This window comes from Seriola dumerili, unplaced genomic scaffold (assembly GCF_002260705.1).
Source record: "Seriola dumerili isolate Sdu_G_001 unplaced genomic scaffold, Sdu_1.0 BDQW01000191.1, whole genome shotgun sequence".
Taxonomy (NCBI): Eukaryota; Metazoa; Chordata; class Actinopteri; order Carangiformes; family Carangidae; genus Seriola; species Seriola dumerili.
The window spans coordinates 2,258,039-2,279,641 of NW_019174446.1; the positions used below are offsets into that span (position 1 = coordinate 2,258,039).

The 21,603-nt window shown below is 41.2% G+C and overlaps 2 protein-coding genes across 9 annotated transcripts in view; both read right to left on the minus strand.

Moving 5' to 3' along the window:
* Positions 1-1,051: 1,051 nt before the first annotated feature.
* Positions 1,052-8,620, minus strand: LOC111227904 (protein LYRIC-like). 2 transcript variants are annotated; one of them, XM_022753648.1, is made up of 13 exons: positions 7,974-8,620; positions 7,622-7,741; positions 6,830-6,911; positions 6,242-6,415; positions 5,808-5,858; positions 4,793-4,933; positions 4,509-4,589; positions 4,325-4,393; positions 4,080-4,225; positions 3,377-3,493; positions 3,166-3,273; positions 2,817-2,943; positions 1,052-2,068 (listed from the first exon to the last, which is right to left on the minus strand). In XM_022753648.1, exons 1-13 carry the CDS (start codon positions 8,307-8,309, stop codon positions 2,004-2,006), a joined length of 1,617 nt encoding a protein of 538 aa, XP_022609369.1. In that variant the 5' UTR covers positions 8,310-8,620; the 3' UTR covers positions 1,052-2,003. The 2 variants fall into 2 exon arrangements, with proteins under 2 accessions (XP_022609369.1, XP_022609370.1); XM_022753649.1 differs by having other exon boundaries at positions 4,104-4,225; positions 7,974-8,618.
* A 1,125-nt stretch (positions 8,621-9,745) lies between these two features.
* Positions 9,746-21,603, minus strand: part of ubr5 (ubiquitin protein ligase E3 component n-recognin 5) — a 32,961-nt gene continuing 21,103 nt past the window's right edge. For 2 of the 7 annotated variants that reach the window (XM_022753274.1, XM_022753272.1), the window contains exons 37-57: positions 21,115-21,372; positions 20,727-20,995; positions 20,105-20,316; positions 19,471-19,704; positions 18,969-19,042; positions 18,554-18,726; positions 17,934-18,083; positions 17,346-17,563; positions 16,311-16,431; positions 15,316-15,688; positions 15,055-15,142; positions 14,820-14,964; positions 14,500-14,630; positions 14,241-14,301; positions 13,333-13,514; positions 13,123-13,207; positions 12,863-13,018; positions 12,430-12,543; positions 12,160-12,304; positions 11,923-12,008; positions 9,746-10,501 (exon numbers count right to left, since the gene is read on the minus strand). In XM_022753274.1, the coding sequence (XP_022608995.1) occupies positions 10,289-10,501; positions 11,923-12,008; positions 12,160-12,304; positions 12,430-12,543; positions 12,863-13,018; positions 13,123-13,207; positions 13,333-13,514; positions 14,241-14,301; positions 14,500-14,630; positions 14,820-14,964; positions 15,055-15,142; positions 15,316-15,688; positions 16,311-16,431; positions 17,346-17,563; positions 17,934-18,083; positions 18,554-18,726; positions 18,969-19,042; positions 19,471-19,704; positions 20,105-20,316; positions 20,727-20,995; positions 21,115-21,372 (3,488 nt within the window). In that variant the 3' untranslated portion in view covers positions 9,746-10,288. The remainder of the gene's footprint in view (positions 10,502-11,922; positions 12,009-12,159; positions 12,305-12,429; positions 12,544-12,862; positions 13,019-13,122; positions 13,208-13,332; positions 13,515-14,240; positions 14,302-14,499; positions 14,631-14,819; positions 14,965-15,054; positions 15,143-15,315; positions 15,689-16,310; positions 16,432-17,345; positions 17,564-17,933; positions 18,084-18,553; positions 18,727-18,968; positions 19,043-19,470; positions 19,705-20,104; positions 20,317-20,726; positions 20,996-21,114; positions 21,373-21,603) is intronic. The other 5 variants (XM_022753279.1, XM_022753277.1, XM_022753276.1 and 2 more) reach the window with 5 other exon arrangements.

A 21,603-nucleotide genomic window follows, 5' to 3' on the forward strand; every position in this document is an offset into this window, starting at 1 on the left:
CATGTGACGGAATAGATAGGATCAAATCTGATGACGTAACCTGTCATTTCTAGAAAGTTATTGAGAAGAGGATTAAATACATTAGAAATTACAGGTAGTGTCTTTTCACAGCATTGTGGTGTTGTTTTTCCCTCTGAAAAAAACAGTAACTTCTTCTCAAGGTATTTTGCCACAGTACTCCCTGCTTTTAGTCCCAATATAAAACACCCTGAGTGAATTTTGTTTTGTAATTTCCACCACAGTGAATTTGATTGAACGAGAGGCATTCCATATATATGAGAATGAGAGAGAGAGAGACTGGGACTTTTAACTACATGTATCGTTCCGCTTTGCAGGTGTTCTATTAGCCGTTGATTAGCGTTACATGAACAGTCGTTACCCAGCTTAGATTCGATGAATATATTTTCAGAAATAACACTTGAATTAAATGGCATATGGTCATCAGAAGATGATAAAGGGAAGGAAAGAAGCCTGGATACTTGTATGACATCGTCAGGTCAGGAAAATGTTTATCAGTTGCTTAGCAACAGTCCAGTACAGTCGTGGAACTATTTGTTTTGGCGTAGCCAAATAAATGAGATAGATAGATAGATAGATAGATAGATAGATAGATAGATAGATAGATAGATAGATAGATAGATAGATAGATAGATAGATAGATAGATAGTTTATCCCCTAGGGGAAATTAATGCGTCCATTAGCTCATTGTTGATAATAATAAAAACAGTTAACAAATAAACAATAATAATTAGATTAATTCACTTTCTTTGGCTGAGGTGTTGTATAGCCTGATGGCAGTGGGCACAAAGGATCTCCTGAACCTCTCTGTTCTGCAGCGTAGTGAGATGAGACATTTGCTGCAGCTGTAACTGCTTCTGTCCTGCCAGAATGTTGTGGAATGGTTGGTATTGTCCAACATGAATAATAATGAAATAAAAAAAAATCACAATCTGCTGTTGCTTATTAGTATCAACTAATCTGGCGCTAGCAGACACGATATCACACGGTGGTGGTTTGTTGAGCAAAAAACAGTTATATAAAGAAGCCCAAATATAGAAAAACTGGCCTTTATTTAGTCTTTTTACATATGGCTTTAGCTTTTCTTTTATTACAAACAGGTTTTACAAAAGGTTCTGAAGACTTCCAATTCAACCACAGGTGGAAAATCGTGGAGAGGTTGATGACACTGCAATTGTACACCTATGATCAGAGGCTCCCACACGGCTCCAGCCACAAAGCAGTCACAGATAGTAAAAACAGCAAGGACACAGTTGTTGACACACTGCAGTACAATGTCAGACAAGGGGACAAACCAGATGGACTGAGTTAATGAAATGTTGTAGTCACACATTATAATGCAAAAATACAGAGCAGACATGATTCCCTTTTCTGCACATAATGATGCTCATGTCTCATTTATGTCACAAATGTTTACACTCTACTGAGCTATAACCATTGACGTGAAATAAACGTTTGATCTCTGCACTCCTCACCCATCAGTGCTCGCTGTGCCATCACGGCTCACAAATGTCAGAGCAAAAATAAAAGACTGCAAAGCGAAGGCCAGTTCAACATTATGGCCCAGTGCAGTGACCTGATGCATGTCGACAGTTCTCACTCTCTACACCTTTAAAAACTCCAGCTGTTAGCCACCCCAACATCAAGTCTCTAAACATGATCAGTATTTTCTACATGTCTAATTACTACAATACAGCTCCTTCAGTTATTTGATTCAGTAGAATTAGAAGACAGAATCAAAGTATCAAATGCATACTTAAAAATCATTAACACCGCATCACATTAGATTGCACTGCATCTAGGTTCAGTTTTCAACGATCCACCAACTGACACTCGACGTGTATAAAAGTTGTTTTCATTTTCCAGACAGGTTTTAAGGTAAGTTCGTCATGAAGACCTTAGTTCAAAGTTCTTGTCACAAAAGGTGTTGCATAAACAGGATATGAAGTCTTTTGCATACAGAAATCTGCAGAGTGGACTCGATCTCATGTCTCTCTCCTTGCCTTCTTCTTCTTTGCTGGTTTGGGCGCTTGGCTCTCCTCAGGTTTTTCTGTAGAAACACAAAGAGGTAGAAGGAGGTCAGTCATACAAGTCTAAATGTGATTCATTGTTTTCATTAGAAAGGTCACATCTCACTTGGGATTACTGCTAAGAATAGATTTAATGATTTTAACTGGGTGCAAGTCTTAATATAAATGTTAGGTAGTGTGATGAGTGTTGAGAGGTAATGTCTGTCCTATGTATTCTTTCACTTACATCTAAACCTTGCATGACAGCTGACAAGATGATGCACAGTTAACAAATAAACACACCTTTGAGAAATGTAATAAACCTGCTCCCAGCACACAAACATAGGTTGGAGATATGGTAACAACATTCACCACATAAAAGTTAAACACAAATTTAACCAGATAAAAAGAAGGCCATTCACCTCTGAGACTGACATATCTGGCAACAATGAAGGAGAGTCAGTGATGTGATATCTTATTAAATATACACTAAACTTTTGCTAGTTTAAGTCGCTGGCTGCCATGAAAATGAAAACTGTTGGAACCACTGTCAATCCCACAAGGCAACAAGTAACAGCAACTTTTCATCTGAATCGACCGACATAGTTTTGCACTGTAATACCTGATAGACAACATATACCACTTATGCTGGACTTTTAATAAATAGAAAATATTCACAATATAAATTACAATTACTATTTCAGTCAGAATAGTAACAATTAATTTCCACCAGATGGTTCAGTGCAGTGCTCAGGCAGCTTTTTACAACTGACTGTCTAATGTGCTCACTTTGTTGGACTGGAGCAGGAAGGCTATTCTGCTTGGCAGTGGGCTCTCCATCAACGGGCTTCTGTGGCACTTGTGTGACGGGGGGTTTTGAGGATATGTTGTCCTTCACTTGTCGCTCCACCCTCGCCTAAAAGAAAGAGCAAAACAGTTTTGATGACTGCAGCTAAGAGAAGGAGTTTAAAAAAACAAATCAGCACAAATAATGCTAAAACTGAACAAGGAAAATGTATGCTTTCATCATTAAACTAGACTGCTTAATGTTTAATATGACTAGACAGCAAGAGTTCTGTGGTTCATGAAGAGAAACACTTTGATTAAATCATTTGCATTAAATATTAGTTCCACTGACCTCAACAGCAGCTGCTTTGACAGGCTGGATGGCAGCAACGTTCTCCTGACCAGGTGGCTGCTTCTTCACTGAGGCTGCAGGTGCTGCCTCCTTCTCTGGCTCCTCGCCCTTCACAGGACACAAGCTGAGTTTACATCTTAGAAATGTCCAATATTCAAACATGAAGATAGTAGAAAATTGTGTTTGTGTTTTTCTCCTCACTAGCAGTTACCTGGCCTGTTGCTCCTCCCTCCTCTGCAGCCTTCTTCTTCTTTTTCTTCTTCTTTTTAGTTTTAGATGTTCCATCAGAAGCAGTCTCTCCCTTGTCCTTTTCATCCTCATCATTGTCCTGAGGAAGATAAATGTATGAAATAAATACTCAGAGAGAAAGCAGGACAAAACAGAGCAGTGAACAAATCACAACATTTTAAGTCTTAACAATTCAGATTTATAGAATTTCCTACTTACTTGGCGCCATCTGGTGGTAATATAAAATATAACAATGGAGGACCGCAATGCATGGTGCTAGACCTACATTTACATTAATGATTATGAATTATAGCAGTGATATCTGTGTTTTCTATGCTGTATCAAGTCAAAATGTCTGCCATCAAATGAGTTTATTAAGCATGGTTTGTACACAACCATAGTCCTGGGAAGAGTCAAATCAGCAACTGTTAATGAACTGTGTGAGTGTATTGTGCATGTGTAGGGGTTGTAATATTGTTAAATAAAGAGCAAAACAACAAAAATGCCTGTGTATTCACTCTTTTGAGTCACTATTATGAGACACAGGTTGACAGTCAGGCGAAGAACCAGGACAGCTGCCCTGGGGCCTGAGCCCTGAGGAGTCATCAACTAGTAGGTTGTTATTTTTAAAACTTCCAGGTAACTCCCATAATGCTTATTTTTGCCTCAAGCCTGGATATATTTACAGCAGCTCTGATCAGCAGATTAACCTTGGCAGGCTCAGGGAGCGGCTGCTCCGGAGCAGGAGGGGCCACAGGAGTGGGCTCTTCATAGTTACCCCAGGCTTCAGAGGGGGCATTCCAGTCAGAGCTGGGGTCAACAGAACCACCATCTGGAAAAGACCACCAGAAAATAGTCAGAAGTGTAAAGGAGTGTCATAATTATGAAGTTACATAAACATTAAATGACAGTTTGAAAAAAAATTCCTTACTGAGCCCAGACCACTCATCATCCACTCTGGGCTGACTGAGCCAGGGCAGCTCGCTGACAGGGTGGGGCTCTACAAGAGACAAGAGACAGTGACTCAACCGGCTTGGCACATGTGATCCTTTGGGAAACTATGCCATCTAGTGGTGAGAGCTACTTGTCACATGATCCGTTTACTGTACACTTACCAGCAGCACCAACTCCCAGTCCAGTAAAAGACAGATTCAGCTCTGTTGTGGGCATCGCCCTGTCAATCACAGTCCACGACTCTGAAACATAGTTTTATAACAGTGACTTAGAAACTTTTACTGGTATCAATGTATTAATCAGTGTATCTCTAGTTCTAACACTGCAGCTGACAGAGGGGTTAACAGGCATTAACTGTTTTATGCCATAAAGTTTTAAAATATTACACAAGTGTGTGTAGGGTTCAACAACTAAGCAGTTAAGTAATAGAGATAAAAGTTTTTACCATCGATGTCTGCTCTCCACAGTGACACTGGTTCTCTGCTGGTAGTCCACGGGCCTGACTTCGGAGCAACACTATGAGCAGGAACCTTGACTGCCATATCAGTCACACCAGCAGTCTTTGCTGCCACCTCTCTGTTGTTAACTAAAACCAAGAGAGAAACATTTGACACTAAGCCAGAATAAACACAGTTCAGGTTGGCAACACATAATAAATAATGATAGAGTTTATTCATGTAGCACTTATCAAAAATCAGAGATTACAAAGTGCTTCACAAGGATAAAACAAAACAAGCAAACACTTTACTCAAAATGAAAACACACAAATGAGAAAATGTAAAAATGTGTGAAATATTTAAAGGAGACTTTTACTTTAAACTGTGTAAAAGAAATTTGTTTTTAGAAGTGATTTAAAAGAAGATACCTATTTTTCAAGTCTAAGCAGGTTGTTCTGGAGTTGTGGTGCCCTGACAGAAAAAGCTCTCTCCCCTTTAGTCTTACATCTTGACATAGGAACTAGCAACAGGTTCCTGTCTGAGGACCTCAGACTACATGCAGGTTGATGAGAGGCAATTCATTCAGAAATACAGTCTGGGGCCATGAAGTGCTTTAAAAATTGATTCTGTAATGGACTGGTAGCCAGTGTAGAGACCTTAGGAGGGGAGTAATATGATCTCTTTTCTTAGTTCTTGTTAGTAGGCTGCTGTATTTTGTACTATTTGAAGTCTATGAATTGATTTATGGCAGTTACGAGACCATTACAGTAATCTAATTGTGAGGAAATAAAAGCATGTATGACGGTTTCTGTGTCTCTGAATCTCAGATATTAACAGATAGAAGGAGGATTGTACTATCTTACTGAAGTGAGTCTCAAAACTAATTAACATCTTATACCGGAGTTTCCAGTGAAGCATGTGAACCTTTGATTTACTACGACTACAAAGATGATATCAGTAGTTGGGTAATCTTTCTGAATTGGTAATCAGTCAAAGGCTGAAGCATTTTCCGCTGATAATTACCTTGAGATACAGCAGCCTCCACCTTCTCCGCCTTCACTTTGGCAGATTCTCCTGAGAACAAAGGATGAGAAGGTCAAACTATGCCAAGAACACCATCCACATGGGAGAAGAGAGCACATACACCTCAGCTCTAACACTTAAAGGAAAGCTCACTCGAGACTCAATTCAATTCCCTTAATGCTCGTTTATATAGCCTGTCCTGTCAACAAGAGACCGTGTGAATGCAACAACAGCCTATACAGATCTCTCTCTCTCTAGATGCCAAATTAGGCTGTTTATCCAAGATGGTCGGGAGATTTTGTGCCTTGTGTGCATGTCTACAAGTAAAAAAGACAAGACAGTTGCAAAATCCCTCCCTCTTCTCAATTTCAAAACTCCTCAAAACAAGCAAATCACAACCTAAATTTGAAAATATACAAGATTAAAGCAACCACCTTTTTTCTTCTTCTGGTTTGCAGTTGCGGGGGCTGCAGAGGCCTTGGGCTGCTCAGGGGGAGTGCTCACGGGTGTGTCCCCTCCGCCAGGACTGGCTGAGCCATCACTAGAACTTTTGTCCTTCTTGCGTTGTTCACGCCTCTCCTTGTTGCTGACCTTGGTCTCCCATGTGCCTGAAAAGTAACATTGTAAGGAATTAGTTTCATAACACTGCAAGGCTTCATTGTGGGATTAGTGAGGAAATATGGTATGGATTAGGCAGGATGAAGGAATACATGCAGAAACTGTTCAAACAAACACCAAATATACTTTGCTGAGAAAAAGAGCTTCGGGGTGGTCCTAATCTACCAGCCTGAGACTGGCAGAATAAATCAAGTTTTAACCAAAGCCACATTCAAATTCATTACAACATTAGTGCAGAAGTTAGTCACTTGCTATGTGGTGCAATGGTCTTGTTACTGAAAATGGTGGCTTAATAACAAAGAAAAATTAATCAAAATAGACCTCCTAAAATAATTGAGGTTATACTCTGTCATCACCTTGACCAAACAACTTAATTATGACACAGAGTCATAATATTATTTCACCTTCTTCTGGTTCTTTGCCATCTGCAGTCACGGTCTTGGCCTCCTTTACAGCCTGTTTGGCCTTCTTCTTGGACTTCTTTACCTGGAAGAGGATACATAGTGGGCATAGAGTAGAAATGAAAGCCAATGTACCTGAAAAAAAGCACTTGGAACTGTGTTTATTTAAATAAGGGAAGTGCTACTGTGGAGATACTATGCACCACAAATGTCTTCACCTCCAAGAACAGCAACTGGGCAAGGGACCCCACGCTCACTGAACCGTGGCCAGTCAATCAAATCAGCATGCTCAAGCCTCATCTATTTATAAGTGAAACTACACCCAAGACTCTCTCTAAATCGGTTACATGCCTCTTTTGTAAGCACCATTTCAATCTCTTGATGTCTGCACAATTACATATTCTGATTCCAGCATCTTTAGGACCACAGTTTGGGTTATTTTGTGGTATACAGATGAAAGGCTGTTCTGTTCTGTTCTGTACTGTTGTTCTAAGTCAGGAGCCATCCTCAAGGATTTTGCTGCATCTGCAAGTTAAAAACTGTAACCTAACACTCGCAGCTGGCCCGGTAACATCATTGCAGGGTGACAGTGAGAAAACGTGGCGTTTTCTCAGCAGCGTTTTAATGAAGGAGATGCCAAAGATAATGATATAACTCAAGCAATGGCATTTAGGTGCAACCATTTACAAACACAACCAAGGAACATGCATCACAATGGACACAAAAAATATGTTTAGGTCACACCACCATATTGTGGTGAATGTGCTACCATGTGTCTTTGGGAGAGCAAATTACCTCTGCAACCTTTTCAGCCTTGACTTCTGGTGGCAGCGGCTGGTGATGTGGCACTATCTCTTCCGATACTATGGCTTCTTCCTGTGGTTCAGCAACAGCTCTCCCATTTGGCTGGGCTTTCTGTAAAGAACATGTAAAGATAAAATGTAGAGGGCCGTTACAACCTCCAGTTATGTTACAGTCAATATATTTAACGCCACCAAAGGCTAGCATAGCCAACTTGGACACCAGCCTGAGGTGCAAGTATGCAAGCTAGCTTCAGTTGTCAATGAGATGCTAGCATGACAGCTAGCCTTGCTAACGGTATGGTTTTCAAGCTGGGAGAGGGTGTAGACTGGTTTCGTTTACGTACCTTTTCTGCTTTCTTCTTCTTTTTCTTCGGCTCCTCAGATTTGACAGGTTTACTGACACCGCGCTTTATTTCAATGCCGTCGTCCACAGGGCTTACAGTGGGTCGTTTCTTGAAAAGAGTCCGGCAGACTGAGGCCCACAGAACGACCATCAGCACCAGTCCGGTACATGCCGCTAAGAGGATCACCCATGGCGGAATAAGCTCAGGCTTCAGTCCCAAATCCACGCCGAACTCGGAGCGGAGCAGCTGCAGGCCTTTGGACAACAGTTCATTCAGACGAGTTGTAAGCAGCTTGACCTGCTGAGAGGCCGCGTCCTGCCACTGCTCCATTTGCATTGATTTTCAAACAACAGACAGATTAGTCACGCTTTGCTTGCCGCTATTAGCTGCGCTAGCCTGCAGTGCTAGCTAAAAATAACGGAACGACTTCGACATGATGGAAAACACTATATTCACCCCCTCCTCCACCAGAAACATCGGCCTTGTCAGGCAGCTAGCTAGCTAAATCCTGTAAAGGCTGCAGCAATAAAACAAGTTAGCTAACTAGCCAGCAGGCTAGCTGATATCATCGCAAGATAGTATGCCACCGTTAACTGACCACCACAATGCATCTACTGTGACCGCGAATAAGGCAGGTTCACCTCATATGGCTCCGTCTGACTGGAGGAGAAACGCTGCCTTCACTGTCGGTTGTAAATCGGAAAATCGAGCGTGTAAGTCACAATTGCGTATCGTAGCAGTCTATGGCTAATCACCAAAGAACATTTTATACACTATGTATTATTTTCATACCTATTGCATTTTTGAAGGCAACATATTTACTATTTGTCTCATTGATATATTAAGGAGGACTATGCTCAAGATAAAGCAGTGCTTTTATTTACTTATATTTGTTGGTCCACATTTCTTATCAGTTGTTTCCAAAGTGCCATAAGCCCAACAAATTCATTACTATCAATATTAAAAAGTTATCAATTTATAACTAACTATCAACTTAGCCGGGTTAACTAAATTCCGTTCTTCACAAATAGTTGTGAAGGCAACAAAAACGGGCCGTGACAGCTCCAATGAGATGGGCGGGGAAACTATTTGTCCCATTCTGATTGGCCAAAATCCTCGGTTCAAAAAATGTTCCAGTCTATTTTGTCAGAGTATGACATTTGCTCTATTTTCCAACTGTATCATTTACTCTGTAAGATTTTTCTTCTACATTTGATATTTTTTGTCTATATAGTGCAAATTACAAAAACTTCCTTGATCTACAAATCCACAGCAAAATAGGAAACACTATTAACAAAATACTACTACTAATAATAATGATAGTACAGTAGTTATTATCCAGTTGCCTATGGAGGGCAGGTGTGTAGCAGGTCAAAATTAGCCTTTAACATCTATATTTGGAGATCAAACTTGTAGAATGGGAATTTATAAAACTCAGCAAAACAAAGCCAGTGTGTGGCATTGATGCTGAATTTCAAGGTGTGGTTCTGTTGATTAATCTATAAAGTTTAATCTGAAAAGTTTATACTTGTAATATATTTTCTGAAAATATACACAACTTCTACTTCATTATTTATTGCACTTACACTTGATTCTGAAGGTCTGTTTTGGTATACAAGGGCGGAATAGATTTGACAAAGATGTATGGTGAGATTCACAAGATATTCTGTGATTTTATTCAAAGCATAAATAAAAACATTGAGTCAAGAATTTTCATTACACCACCTTCCTCACACACCAATTGAAAAAAAAAAAAAAAAAAAAAAAAAAAAGACTGGATCAATTTATTTGCATCCAAGTTTATTTTGAAATTCCCTACTCCCCCTGTACAAGAAAAAAAGGACTTTCCACAAAGGCAGCAGTGAACTGTCAGTGATAGTACTTTTCTAGGGAAGGAAAAAACTTATAATCACAGTGTGTCTTCTTTTCTTCTTTTAAATACTTCTACTGCTGTCATCTTTGGCTGGGTTTCGGCAGACAGCTTTCTGTCAAACCAAATTCCTGGGAAGCAAAGGTTTAAGCCAATAGAGCAGAGCTGTGGGCTTTACATTTTACAGTGCCAATGCAGGAATGTTCTGGACTGTATACCTCTTCATTAACACAAAAGAAAGAAAGCAATAAAAATTGAAATAAAAATAACAAGCTGTTTGTGTTTACAACACAAACAAATATTACCGCCTGGGGAGATAGCGACAGTATGTCGAATTTCATAAAATTGTATAGACAAAAAATAAATCTACAAAAATGGAGCTAGGTAAATATTACACAACAGTAAACATGTTTTTTTTCCTTTTTTAAACTCTTCTGTTGAACCTCTACACAAAACCAAAATTCTTGGTCTTAATGGCTAGCAGGAGTTTCTGTTTGAGTATCTGTTTTGAAGAATAGAGTGGCACGTAGAGACGTGAAATGCAAGTATTGGCTGTGGGGAGGTGCTGGTCATCTGGAGGCCGGATGGTGATGGAGGGCATTGGCTGGAAGCCTTCCTCGCTGGCTGGAAGAGACGGGCTGGACGTCCAGAAGTACACCTGAGGAGGAACATAATTAGTCACATTAGTTACTGCTCTATTTGATTTCAGAAACATTTGACTGATATTATTGAATATGTTCTCGCTCTTTGGTGTTCAATGCTGCCACAACTCTACTACTCATCTTTCCATTGAAAGAGAAATGCATCACTTAAAAAATTCACAGACTCTGTACAAGACCATGCTCCCACTCCGTCACATTTATGTCACCATATTTTTGTATCAAGTATATTTTACTACATAAAAATGATGTTGGAGCCTATAAAAAGACATTGAATTCACTTCTATCATCAGTCTTTAGCACTCAATAAATTTAGGTGACACTGAGAGCAAAGGCAAGAAAGACAGAGCCTGAAGAAAGAATGAGAAGAGAAATTAAACAGAGAACTGAAACTTAAATTACAAATACCAAACTGCTCCTGTACTGCTCTCAATTTTAACATCCTGAATTTAAAGCTACAAAAGGTGCAACCATTACATACTGTAGTGGGGGTCTTGTGTAAGATGGCTATGCATTAACATGCTGCCAATGTACCCGGACTTGGAAAAGTCTTAAAACTGCGGTAGGGGTTCCTCAAAGTCACCAAACCAGACCAAAGTGGTCTTCACTGTTTAGCTGCAGCCGCAGGTCAGCTGAGGGAATCAGAAAGCAGCGTAATACAGTGCGCTCCGTAGTGCGCTTGTGTGTAGGAATACAGTAATTCAGTGGTTGAAAAAATGTGGTGCCAAGGAAAGGTTTGTTTTCACAGGGACATAAAGCACTGAAAATATTCTACACGAAATGTACATTTAAACGGATATTGGATTGTTTCAGTGGACATCTTTTAAAACTTTTCCCCCCCGGTCAGCTTTCCTGACTGGGACTGCGCTCATCATAATCTGCTGTAGGTAATGTTCTGACTATATATGACTACCTCACACAGCCCTCAAACACTCAAACTATCCCTTTAAGTCTATTTTGAGCCCATTGTAATGTGCCAAACATTTGTAACTGACCATGTTGAATATTGAATTGGCCAGTTTTTGTTTTTGAAGTACAGACAGGTGACAGGTGATAAAAAAAAAACAACATAGTGTCTTAGTAAAGTTTTAGGCCACAGTTTCAATACTCCATGACCTTGATTCTATAAGTCTCTAAACTTTACTGGTGGGATGAACACCATTCTTCCAAAACATATTCTGTCATTTGGTGTTTTAATGATAGTGGTGGAGAGCGCTGTCCAACACATCGGTCTAAAATCTCCCATAGGTGTTCAGTTGGGATGACATCTGATGACTGTGGTGGTCACGGCATATGATCTTCCTTTTCATACATACAAACCATTCAGTGACCCCTCGTGCCCTATGGATGTGGGCACTGTCATTCTGTTTCTCTACTAATTTTTCAGGTGTTTTTCATTTACAATGAAAAAGAGACTTACCAGATCTTGCCTCTCAGTCATGCTCATCTTCTCCACTATGGACCAAAACCAGCGTTTAAACTGCAGTAGTTTGTCTGCATTTTCCCCTGTTGGATGAAGAACAAATCATTGCTCACTTTATTGCATCAAAAACAAAATAAATCTTTCATTACTGAGAAAACACAGGAAACAGAGACAGGACAGGAAAATGGGACAGATTCAAATAGAGCAGAGAAGTTCCAGACAGAGCAACCATACCAGATTCATCATTGAAAGAGGTGAAGCTGATGAGCATCTGGACATTGACTTCTCCACAGCCATTGACCAGCAGCCTGAAGTCCTCAGCCGTCAGGTCCTCAAGGGCGTTCTTAGGAAGAACATCCAGCAAACCCTTCCTCATTGCCTAACAGACACGACCCAGAATCCGAGTTAAGACACATTTTGGTAACTGACAAAACATTTGTCTGTGTTTATTAAAATAAATTAAATAAAACAGACACTGAGTTCTCAGTTTGGTGTTTTACTTACATGGAGAGGCTGCTCAGCTACCACCAGCATTCTGTGCTCTGCGTACTTCCTCACATACTCGTACACGTTGAGGGGAGTTACTGGCATATTAACCCCACCTGACAGAAGCTCCACCTGAACCAGAAGAAGGCAGAAGAATGAGGCGTCAAACAATCACATTGTTAATGACAAACATATCCATCGGAAATTCTTCCAGTGTGGTATTGAGACTATTCAGATTCTGCTATCAAAATCTGAACCTCAACAGATTCAGTTATGCATTTAAGATATATGACTGAAACAGAAAAATCAAAACAAATCACAGAGGTCGAGTTCCCTCATAAATTACTGCATTATGGGCCATATGCAAATGCAGTCTTCTGCTCAATCTTTTTTCTTAACATTTGCGGCTAAAATCTATAATTGGGGGCACAATAACAATGTAGTCCATCACCTGTCCAGCCCCTTCCTCTTTACAGAGGTCAATGGCAAAGGCCAAGTCCATGGCAGCAAATACTGCATCTGCTTCGCCAGCTTGCGAATGGCGGATCAGCTGCCGCAGGCTCTCATACATGACTGGGTCAAAGAATGCAAAGTCATGCCAGTTCACCTGCAGTAACAAACATAAGTATGTTTAGCAACTTCAGTCTGAAAAGAACCAACAACATGGAGCAGGGTTCAGCTACAGGTGCAGAAATATATTATAAAACCTACCTTCCTCCCAAGCAGCACTTTGATGACATGTCTGTTCAACGTGATGGGACAGAGCTCATTCTGCAGCAGACACAACCCCAGTATTCTGGACAGAGAAGAAAATACAATATTCAACTTTTTGTTTCCCTTTTAACTCCAGCTTGAATATATTTACCCAAACTTTGTCCAGTTCTTTCATGTGACACAACAACAACAACCACAGTTCATTACCTGCCAATGTTACGGAAGCAGTTGAGTCTGGCCTCTGTGTTCTTGCCAGGCCGTGGGGAGTAGAAGCCTCGTTTTCCAGGTTGGTAGAAGAGAGGAGCGTTGTCGTCCCCGTCGTCTGGGTCATCCAGCTCCATGTCCACCACACTGCGGGTTGAACCATGACGCTTACGGTTCTCCTGCTGCTACAACCACACAAAAAAGAAGAGGGTAGGGCTGTGTTAAGTATGGCAAAGTAGCTGTTATGTAGGGCTGTTTATTTTTTCATTGTTATCATATGTCTCAAGGATTAGTATGCCAAACCAGCCCAGGCCCCATTCTTCCTACGTGGATAAGGGAGTTATCCAGATGAGAATGTTGACGATTTGATTGATTGAAGTCCGGATGTTTTGGTTTGAAGCTGGTTTAAAATTTATCTGGAGTTGTTGTCAGAGCAACAAGTCCTTAGGCCCAAACCTGAACATGTGCAGGCTTATTGACAGTTAGCTTATTGACCAAAGGTTCTAGGGTGAATCCCATAGATGAAGTAATTAAATAATTAACTTCTTAGACATAATATAGTGATGTGACCAGAGAATGTGGTTATAATTATGATTTTCGATGAGAGCATTCAGGTCATTGAGAAATCATTATGATCTGTTGATGCAGTTATCACAATTTAACTACCCGTACTTATGCATGATGAATATTAAACAAAATAAAAGATTTTTCACATTAAAAAGATGCTTTCAAAGAACCAAATAAGCTGGATGAGAATTAAAGGAATTATTTATTTATCAGCATATAAACCTGAATTACTTAAGTTTGAAGAGAAACAGGCCCCAGATGTTTCAGGATACAACTAACAGTTAGAAATTAAAAGAATGACTCTACATGCTGGGAGAGTACAATACACAGAGAATTGAATTTACTTGTGTTTTCTCCGGAGTCTCCAGGAGACCCAGGTCCAATATACTGTCAGCTCCATTTTCCCTGGGAAGACAACAGACAGGAGAATTTAGTTTGTCAAACTGCAGTGTGGGAACTTCAATTCTTTCTGTTTACTAACAAGCAATACTCTTCATAATGCATGCCTGTACACCATTTATGTGTTTTACTACAGAGTAAAGTACTAATAATGGCCACTGTATTCTGGCATCTATGGATGTGTGACTGATTGGGTTATTTCACCTTCCATGTGCAATGAGAAGCTCCATAGCCTCTTCAACTCTGGCTCTGAGAGAATCCTCACTGGCCAGCAGCAGCAGCAGCTGTGCTGGAGACAGCTCCAGCAACATGCCTGTGATTTTACTGGCAAACGCCTGAGGAGACAAACACAGCTGGTCAAAGTCCAGTCAAGGAAACATAATAAATCCAAAGTATTCAACAGAATGCAAAGCTCTGAGCAGGTTTGTCAATGTGCAAAGCAAGTATCATGCAAATCTGCCCATTAGTTGTTGAGAAACTCAGTTTTGGTAACAGAGCTTTAACAGCTGCATTTGTTTCATTACCGGTTGCATTGCGTGAACACGTGGGTACAGCCTTTCCCCCAAGGCTTGTCTGTGTGCAGGCAGAGGGTCGGGCTCATCACTGGGGTTGCCCTCTGATGAAGGCCTGAAAGGTCTTGTGTCTATGGACAGCTGCCTCCTTGAGTCTCTGTACAAGACAAACACGCAGGTTTGCCTCACGCAGCATAGACTATTTTGGTTTATGATAAAAGGGTAATGCGTTAAAGCTGAAGTTTACCTGTCTCGGTCTCTCCGAGATCCCGCTCGAAGCCCTCCACTTCTCCTCTCTCTCTCTCGGTCTCTGTTCCTCAAACGCTGCATTAGATCTACACAGATCCACAATGAATAGAGCAGGTTAACTTTTCAGTGGCAGTTTTTAATGTAAAAAAAATTCTTCTTTACTCATATAATAACTGCTTTCAGCATAACAAAAGCATGACTGAATGTAACAATGAAATCAAGTTCCATAATGCAGTATAGTTTCTATGTATTGTCATACTTGAATTGTAATCGTGATGACACGTACTGCTGGCCTGCATGCCCTTGCTGACACTCTGAACACAGTCCAGGTTGGGCAGCTTATCATTGGAGAGGAGGGCCAGGGCGATGGCCGTGTAGAAGCTGCGCGCCACACCGCTGCCCTCGCCCGGCTCGTCTTTGAAGGTGACCTTCACCCTGTGCACAGCCATGGGTGTGGTTGTGCAGCGCCTGCCAAAGTGAGTATTTAGCTGACGCATGGTTTGCTGTATTAGCTGGTCTCGATCCCGGTCCACCTCCAGAGCCAGGTCACGGGACTGCAGGTTCCTCAGCTTCTCCATCTCCCGACGGAACTTGGATTCCTTTACCTCAAAGCCACCGAGCTCCGTGAGGATCTGGGTTGAAAAAAGACATATTATTCTAAACCTCCATCATTGATTAAAACACCATTGTTAGTGCAAAACATTTCGCATTATGAACACTGAACAAATTAACTAAGTTTCTAGACAAGCAAAAGACGCATGTTCTGGTTTGCAAGTCTGTGTGACTGAGTCCCCCCGGTTTATGTGGCACCAATATTGACACCAACTGCAGGCCACCACGTGCCACTTACAAGCCCACACAAGTTACTTTTAGTCCAACTGCCCAACACATAATGGCACCGAGAAATTATTAGTGAGTATTGTTACATCTATAGCAAAGTACAGAGAAAAGAAATATCCACCCCCTCCCCTGAGTTTGCAAACAAACAGCATAAAAACACCAGTAGATGTTGGACATTCATTCCAAAGGTAGCAAGAGACAGAACTGATCCATTTTACTCCACTTCTGCTGGGTATGCATACAATGCTAACAGTGTTAAACACATAAGCAATAAGACTTGGACGAGCTAATACAGATCATTTCTGTCAGATTTGAGTCATTTTCTGCACCTCAACAGTCAAACATCTTAATAAAGCTTAATTCAGTATTTATGAACTTTGTCACATTCAGTTTGGAAAGTATATAGATACGTACTGATCCAGGCTCAGCTCCCACATCTTCCATGAAGACACGACCAAAGAGCTCCAGTGATAGACGCCAGCGGCCGAGTAGCATGTCATGTGAGATCATCATCCCCATGAAACTACAGTGAGGTCTGGAGAGAAGGAAGTACAACATATTTTAAAATCCAGTTTAATGGTATTTAAGAAATAATATGTTAAAACAATATTATATCATATTGAAGATAGTGTTTTAGGCTCTCTTGAGGGCATGGGGTACAATATAGTAATTCATTTATTATCTAACTCTGACTATATTAGTAGTCATCTCCCTGCACAGTGTTAGAATGTGAATGGTATATGGTAATTCAGACAGTAAGTATTGCTCTTCAGTATCATTGTCCTTAAAAAAAAAAAAAAAACAGACCCAGAAACAACATTTCCTTTGACAATTTCATTGACAATTATTTATCTCTGAGGACAATTTCTGCTGCAACCTCAAATCAAGTGTAAGGCCACATCCACACTAATACTTTCTAGTTTTAAGACACATCACTTTTGCACCTGGTGTCCACACTACTCCAGAGTTTACGAGAACCTAAAACAGAGACTTTTAGAAACACTGCTGGCCCCTTTTAGTTTGAAAGCTCCAGGCTTGCAATGTGGTCTGAATGGGTAAAAATTGAGACTTTTGAAAATAATGACAGACTTTCGCTCCCTGACTGGGTCTCATCAGTTGTGGTGGTGAACGCAACATGGATAACAAATTACAAGCTGACCTTCTTGTCTTTGCTAGCAGCTGTTGTGCAGTTTAATTCTGCATCTTATAATTACAACTGTCTTTGCTGTTCCTTGTTCGTAGTCTCTGCAACTAATAAACTGCAGAGTGAACAACCTGCTTCCTGTTTACATCGCATACCCAGTGTACGTGATTGGTCATGTGATGTGCGTTTTCAGTATGTGTTAGTTAATTATTTCTGATACGGAGCTAAAACGCTCATCTGGATGGAGCTGAAAAATGAAAACATACTAGTGTCTACGTAGCCTGAGCCACAGACCAGATGTTTACCTGAATGATGGGAGAGGCGGTCCATCGCTCTCAGTGAGGCCAATCTCAGCAAGCAGGCTGCTCTTCAGCTGGGCAGCAAGGTCGTGGGGGGAAGGGCCTGGTTTTGAAGCCTCCAGCTCCTGCTCTGCCAGTGACTGGTTCTCAGTGCTCCTCTGGCTAGTTTCCATACTCATCACATTCTTCAGGTTGGCTGAGTAAGACATCTTAGTGGGCAGGATCTGTTTTAGTGGGGTTCAGAGTAGTTCTTCAGTAATGTGAACAGATGTGTGTCTTCAGATGATGACAGTGTGATGATGAAAGAATGGAAATATGGAAATGGGACACAGAACGCAGGCTATGTTCCAATATCCATACTTAAGTGACTGTAAGCAAAAAGACTATCCAACATTTCCATTATCATTTGCTATCTATCATTTCCCATGACTGCAAAGGCAGTGGAAATAATAAATAGGAAATTATGAATTTGGATATTCTGGATAGATTTCTATTTCAAAGTGCAGTTACTTCAACATTTCAATGGTGCTTGTTATGTGTGGATATTAGTACACAGCTGCCAGAGTGTTTGTTCAGTGAAGAGGGGTGGTATACCTGAGAGGGGGAGGGTAGAGAGGAGCCCATGTTTACCTCCAGGCAGTTCCTGTCCATGCTTGCCTCAGCCAGGCCTTTGGTTGCCATGTAGGAGGAGGAGTACAAGCCCTGAGAGGGACGACCAAACAGATCCTCCTTCCTGGCATTAGGCTGTGAGAAGTAGTAACAATGAGAGTAAATTAAGGTTGACGCCACAGAGGCCGTGAACAGGTGCTTAAGTCTTTCCTGCCAGCACTATCATCTCCACAACAAACCTAAACAAACTACAAACTGTTCAGCACAAACAAACATGGCAAAGAACTTGAAGGTGCTTTGGCATTCAGATTTCAATGTGTTTTGTCCATGCTTGGTTCACTGGCTTGTGGATAAACCTTCATGCCAACAAATGACAGCACCAGCTATGGCTACGGCTATGTTTATAGGGGCAAAAGATGAATCATTGCCAATGATAAATATCCTTCATCCCATCATACATACTTTCCCTTGCATCACTGTCAGCAACATTACAGCATTCAGTGATATGAATGAAAAATGTGGGCCTTGTATCTTTTATTCTTTCCACATTAGCTTTTTTTTTTTTAGGAGGATGCTGTCGATGGCACAGAGAGACAAGGTCTGACCTGCAGCAGGTGGGGCTGGTCTGCCAGTGGAATGGCCTCAGCCAGGGGAACATCAAAGGGGTTGGGTGGGATGCAGCCCAGGAAGGTCATAGAGTCAGAGCGACGGAAGAAGGGATGGTTCTGACCCGTTTCAGCTGGTACCGGGTCTTCATCTTTGTCCTGTAGAGTTGAACCTGAGGTAAAGCAGAAACAAAACAACTTTCAGCACAAAAACACTAAATCATAGGTTGATAGTGGAAAGACAGATACTCAATATTAATAGTATTCAATATTAAATGTGAACAAGCTGCCTTATTCTAACAAACCCTTTGTCTACATTTGCCCATCTTCTATGGCTGTTTTCAGATGCCTCAACTGTTATTTTTTTAAAAATATTATTATGCATTGAATATTATCAATTAATTATCCGACTTACTTTGATTAGTATCTTCATCATTCTCATGTTCAGAATCTTCATTGTCCAAACCCAGTTCCAAGATCTCTCGATTCCTACAAATATGGATAACGAATACTGTTTAAACAACAGGTACACAAACACTGTTTTCAATTTGAAGCAATGGTTCACCAAATACCCTAGCAACCGTAATTCTTGCCATTTTCTCTCTCAAGCAGGATACCAGATAAATTAATAGGAAAACCCCAGTAATTGAAGTGCAATGAAATTAACATTAACAGTAGTGAAAACCTGTCTCTAGAGGTTTGTTCAGTGGAATTGATATTAAATTCTATAGTAGTAAGTAATTAAATGATCTAGTGGAATGTAATTAAATCCATAACTCAAGTAATGGCAGTTGCAACATCAGTTGTGGGATTTTGTGTCTCCTTGGTTATAATCAAACCAGAGTTACACTTCCCTCGACATAAATTCTCAGTTTTTAAATACAAAGACAAGATTTTTCCTCATTTTCTGTATTTACCTCTTTCTATCTATCTGTGGGGTGTCCAATGTGGTCTGCTGGTTCATGGCCTTAATCCAGTAGATGAGAGCCTGGAAGACGTAGGCCACATGCTTCAGTGAGCACACGTCCAGCACAGGAAGCACGTCAGAATGCTCATCGTTGTGGGAGCGCATCAGTGATAAGGCGTAGTTCAGGAAATCGCCTCGTGCCGACATCATGCCTTGGCGAGCTGTCAGCAGAGTGGCTGCTCTCCTGCAACAAATACCCGACACATGCAGAAAGAGTGAGAACGTTGCTTGCCTTACAAATGCAGGAACACACAAATATGAAGCTAGCTAGTTCTAGCTGGTTAGCATGCTAGCTTCAGTAGAAGAAAAGACGTGATAGAGATAAGAGTTAAGGTTGGCGTTGCTTTCCACCACTGGAGACAGCTGTTGGTGAGTAAAGGAATGAAAGTTGATGCTGAACTTGCAACGTTTCCTCTGGACTGGTAAGCAAACAGCTGTTAATGCTAACGTTAGCTATGTATTAATAGCAAAACTTACAAATAGCTCTTTTAAACAAATCAATCAACTACACAAACTAAGCAGTGTGAAAAAAGAAGCGTTACAAATATTAACTTAACAAGTTAACCAATGTTTATTTCTTTTACCTGCGCCCTTCCAGGGTGCGGAGGCTGGCCTCTTCTCGAGCGGTCATGCGTTCCCTGCGAGCTGAGTGCTGAGAGGCGTGGAGTGGGTGACTGGGGTGACCAGGGTCTCCAGCAGATGACAGGGCTGAGCCATATCGCAACTGAGCTTCAGTGGAATCCATGATGGACACCATCCAGTTCCAGGTGGGAATCAGCTTTTCTTCAACGTAGTTCTGTGTCAACAAACATTTACTCTCACTCAATTCATGGGCACAGGTGTCAATAATCAGACAATCACTGCTGTCCGTTGCCAAATGAAATGGATAATATTGTGGTTTAATATTTAATAACGATGGGAACAGGCAGGGAGTTCCTCATATGATGATTCTGAATGTGCAGATTTGATTTGTGTCGTCTCTCTACTAAATGACGTCACACTAAATAACAATGTCCTTGTTTCACCATAACATGATTAGCTTTTCTTCATGTCTAAACATACATTATGTAAATGGTTTGTGATTATTTTCAACTTTTAACAGAAAAGTCATTTTAAAAAATATTGTACATTTTAGACCAGTATTTTGGTGCCTTGGTGGAGGAGTGGAGTTTATTTTGATCACCACATGATGGCGCTGTATCTTACCTGCAGGCTGACTGCATCCTGGTAGGTGAGCTTCACTGCAGCAGGGTACTGTGAGTAGACGAGATGGTTGTACTTGGGGATTAGACTCATGAGGTCTGAGATCTGCCTGATGACGATGCTGTAGGCCCGGGCCAAGCTGCTGGCAGATGTCAGATAACTGCTGGAGTTGCTGGCCTCCAGCGCGGCGGCTGCTGCTGCTGCACTAGAGCTGATCGCACTGGAGCGACGCAGGTTGGTAGGGTCAATATATATCAGGCCTGTGGAGCTTGCTGTGAAAAAGATCATAATGGTTACAATTAATATACACATTTTCTGTGACACTAGTCTGGAGAGAGAAACATAAACATTAAAAAATAAAAACAGCAGAAACGGACAAAGCTTTACTGACCAGCTGGTGTGGAGGAGCTGGAGGGGGCACTACCAGTGGCCCTCTGGCTGGGGGCGTTTCTTACAGCCCACTGCAGGGAACGAGGAGCCTGGGCCGCACTGTTGGCATGTGAAGCACTAGTTGTTCTTTCCAGTGGTTCATCCAAAAGGAACGTTTCCTGGTCGACATCGTCGCTCTGACTGCTGCTGCTGTCAGAGTCACTGGAGTCATTGGACTGAGAGTCATCCTCTGAAAAGAACGCAGGGACACTGCTGGCACCTTCAGAGAGGAGGGAGAGGAGGAGAAGGGATGAGGAAAAAAGACAAGGGAGAAAAGGTTCAGGGCTTGAGTGTTCATCTCATCTCTCTCTCTTTTGTCTTTCACATCAGATTTTTCCAGGCAGGAGTGCGGGTTAGTGAATCACACCACTACAAGGCCAAACACTAATAGACGGTGAAAACAATGAGGCTTCAAGTCAAAACAACAGCTGCTCTCTGTTCATCAACTTGT

What these genes read in the sequence shown, in the direction of transcription:
- LOC111227904 (XM_022753648.1), bottom strand. Translation starts at nt 8,309, where the DNA reads ATGCAAATGGAGCAGTGGCAGGACGCGGCCTCTCAGCAGGTCAAGCTG. An exon ending in TGGCAAAGAACCAGAAGAAG is followed by an intron (nt 6,416 to 6,829) that starts GTGAAATAATAT and finishes GTTACTTTTCAG; the next exon opens with GCACATGGGAGACCAAGGTC. An exon ending in TCAAAGCAGCTGCTGTTGAG is followed by an intron (nt 2,944 to 3,165) that starts GTCAGTGGAACT and finishes TCTTTCTTTTAG; the next exon opens with GCGAGGGTGGAGCGACAAGT.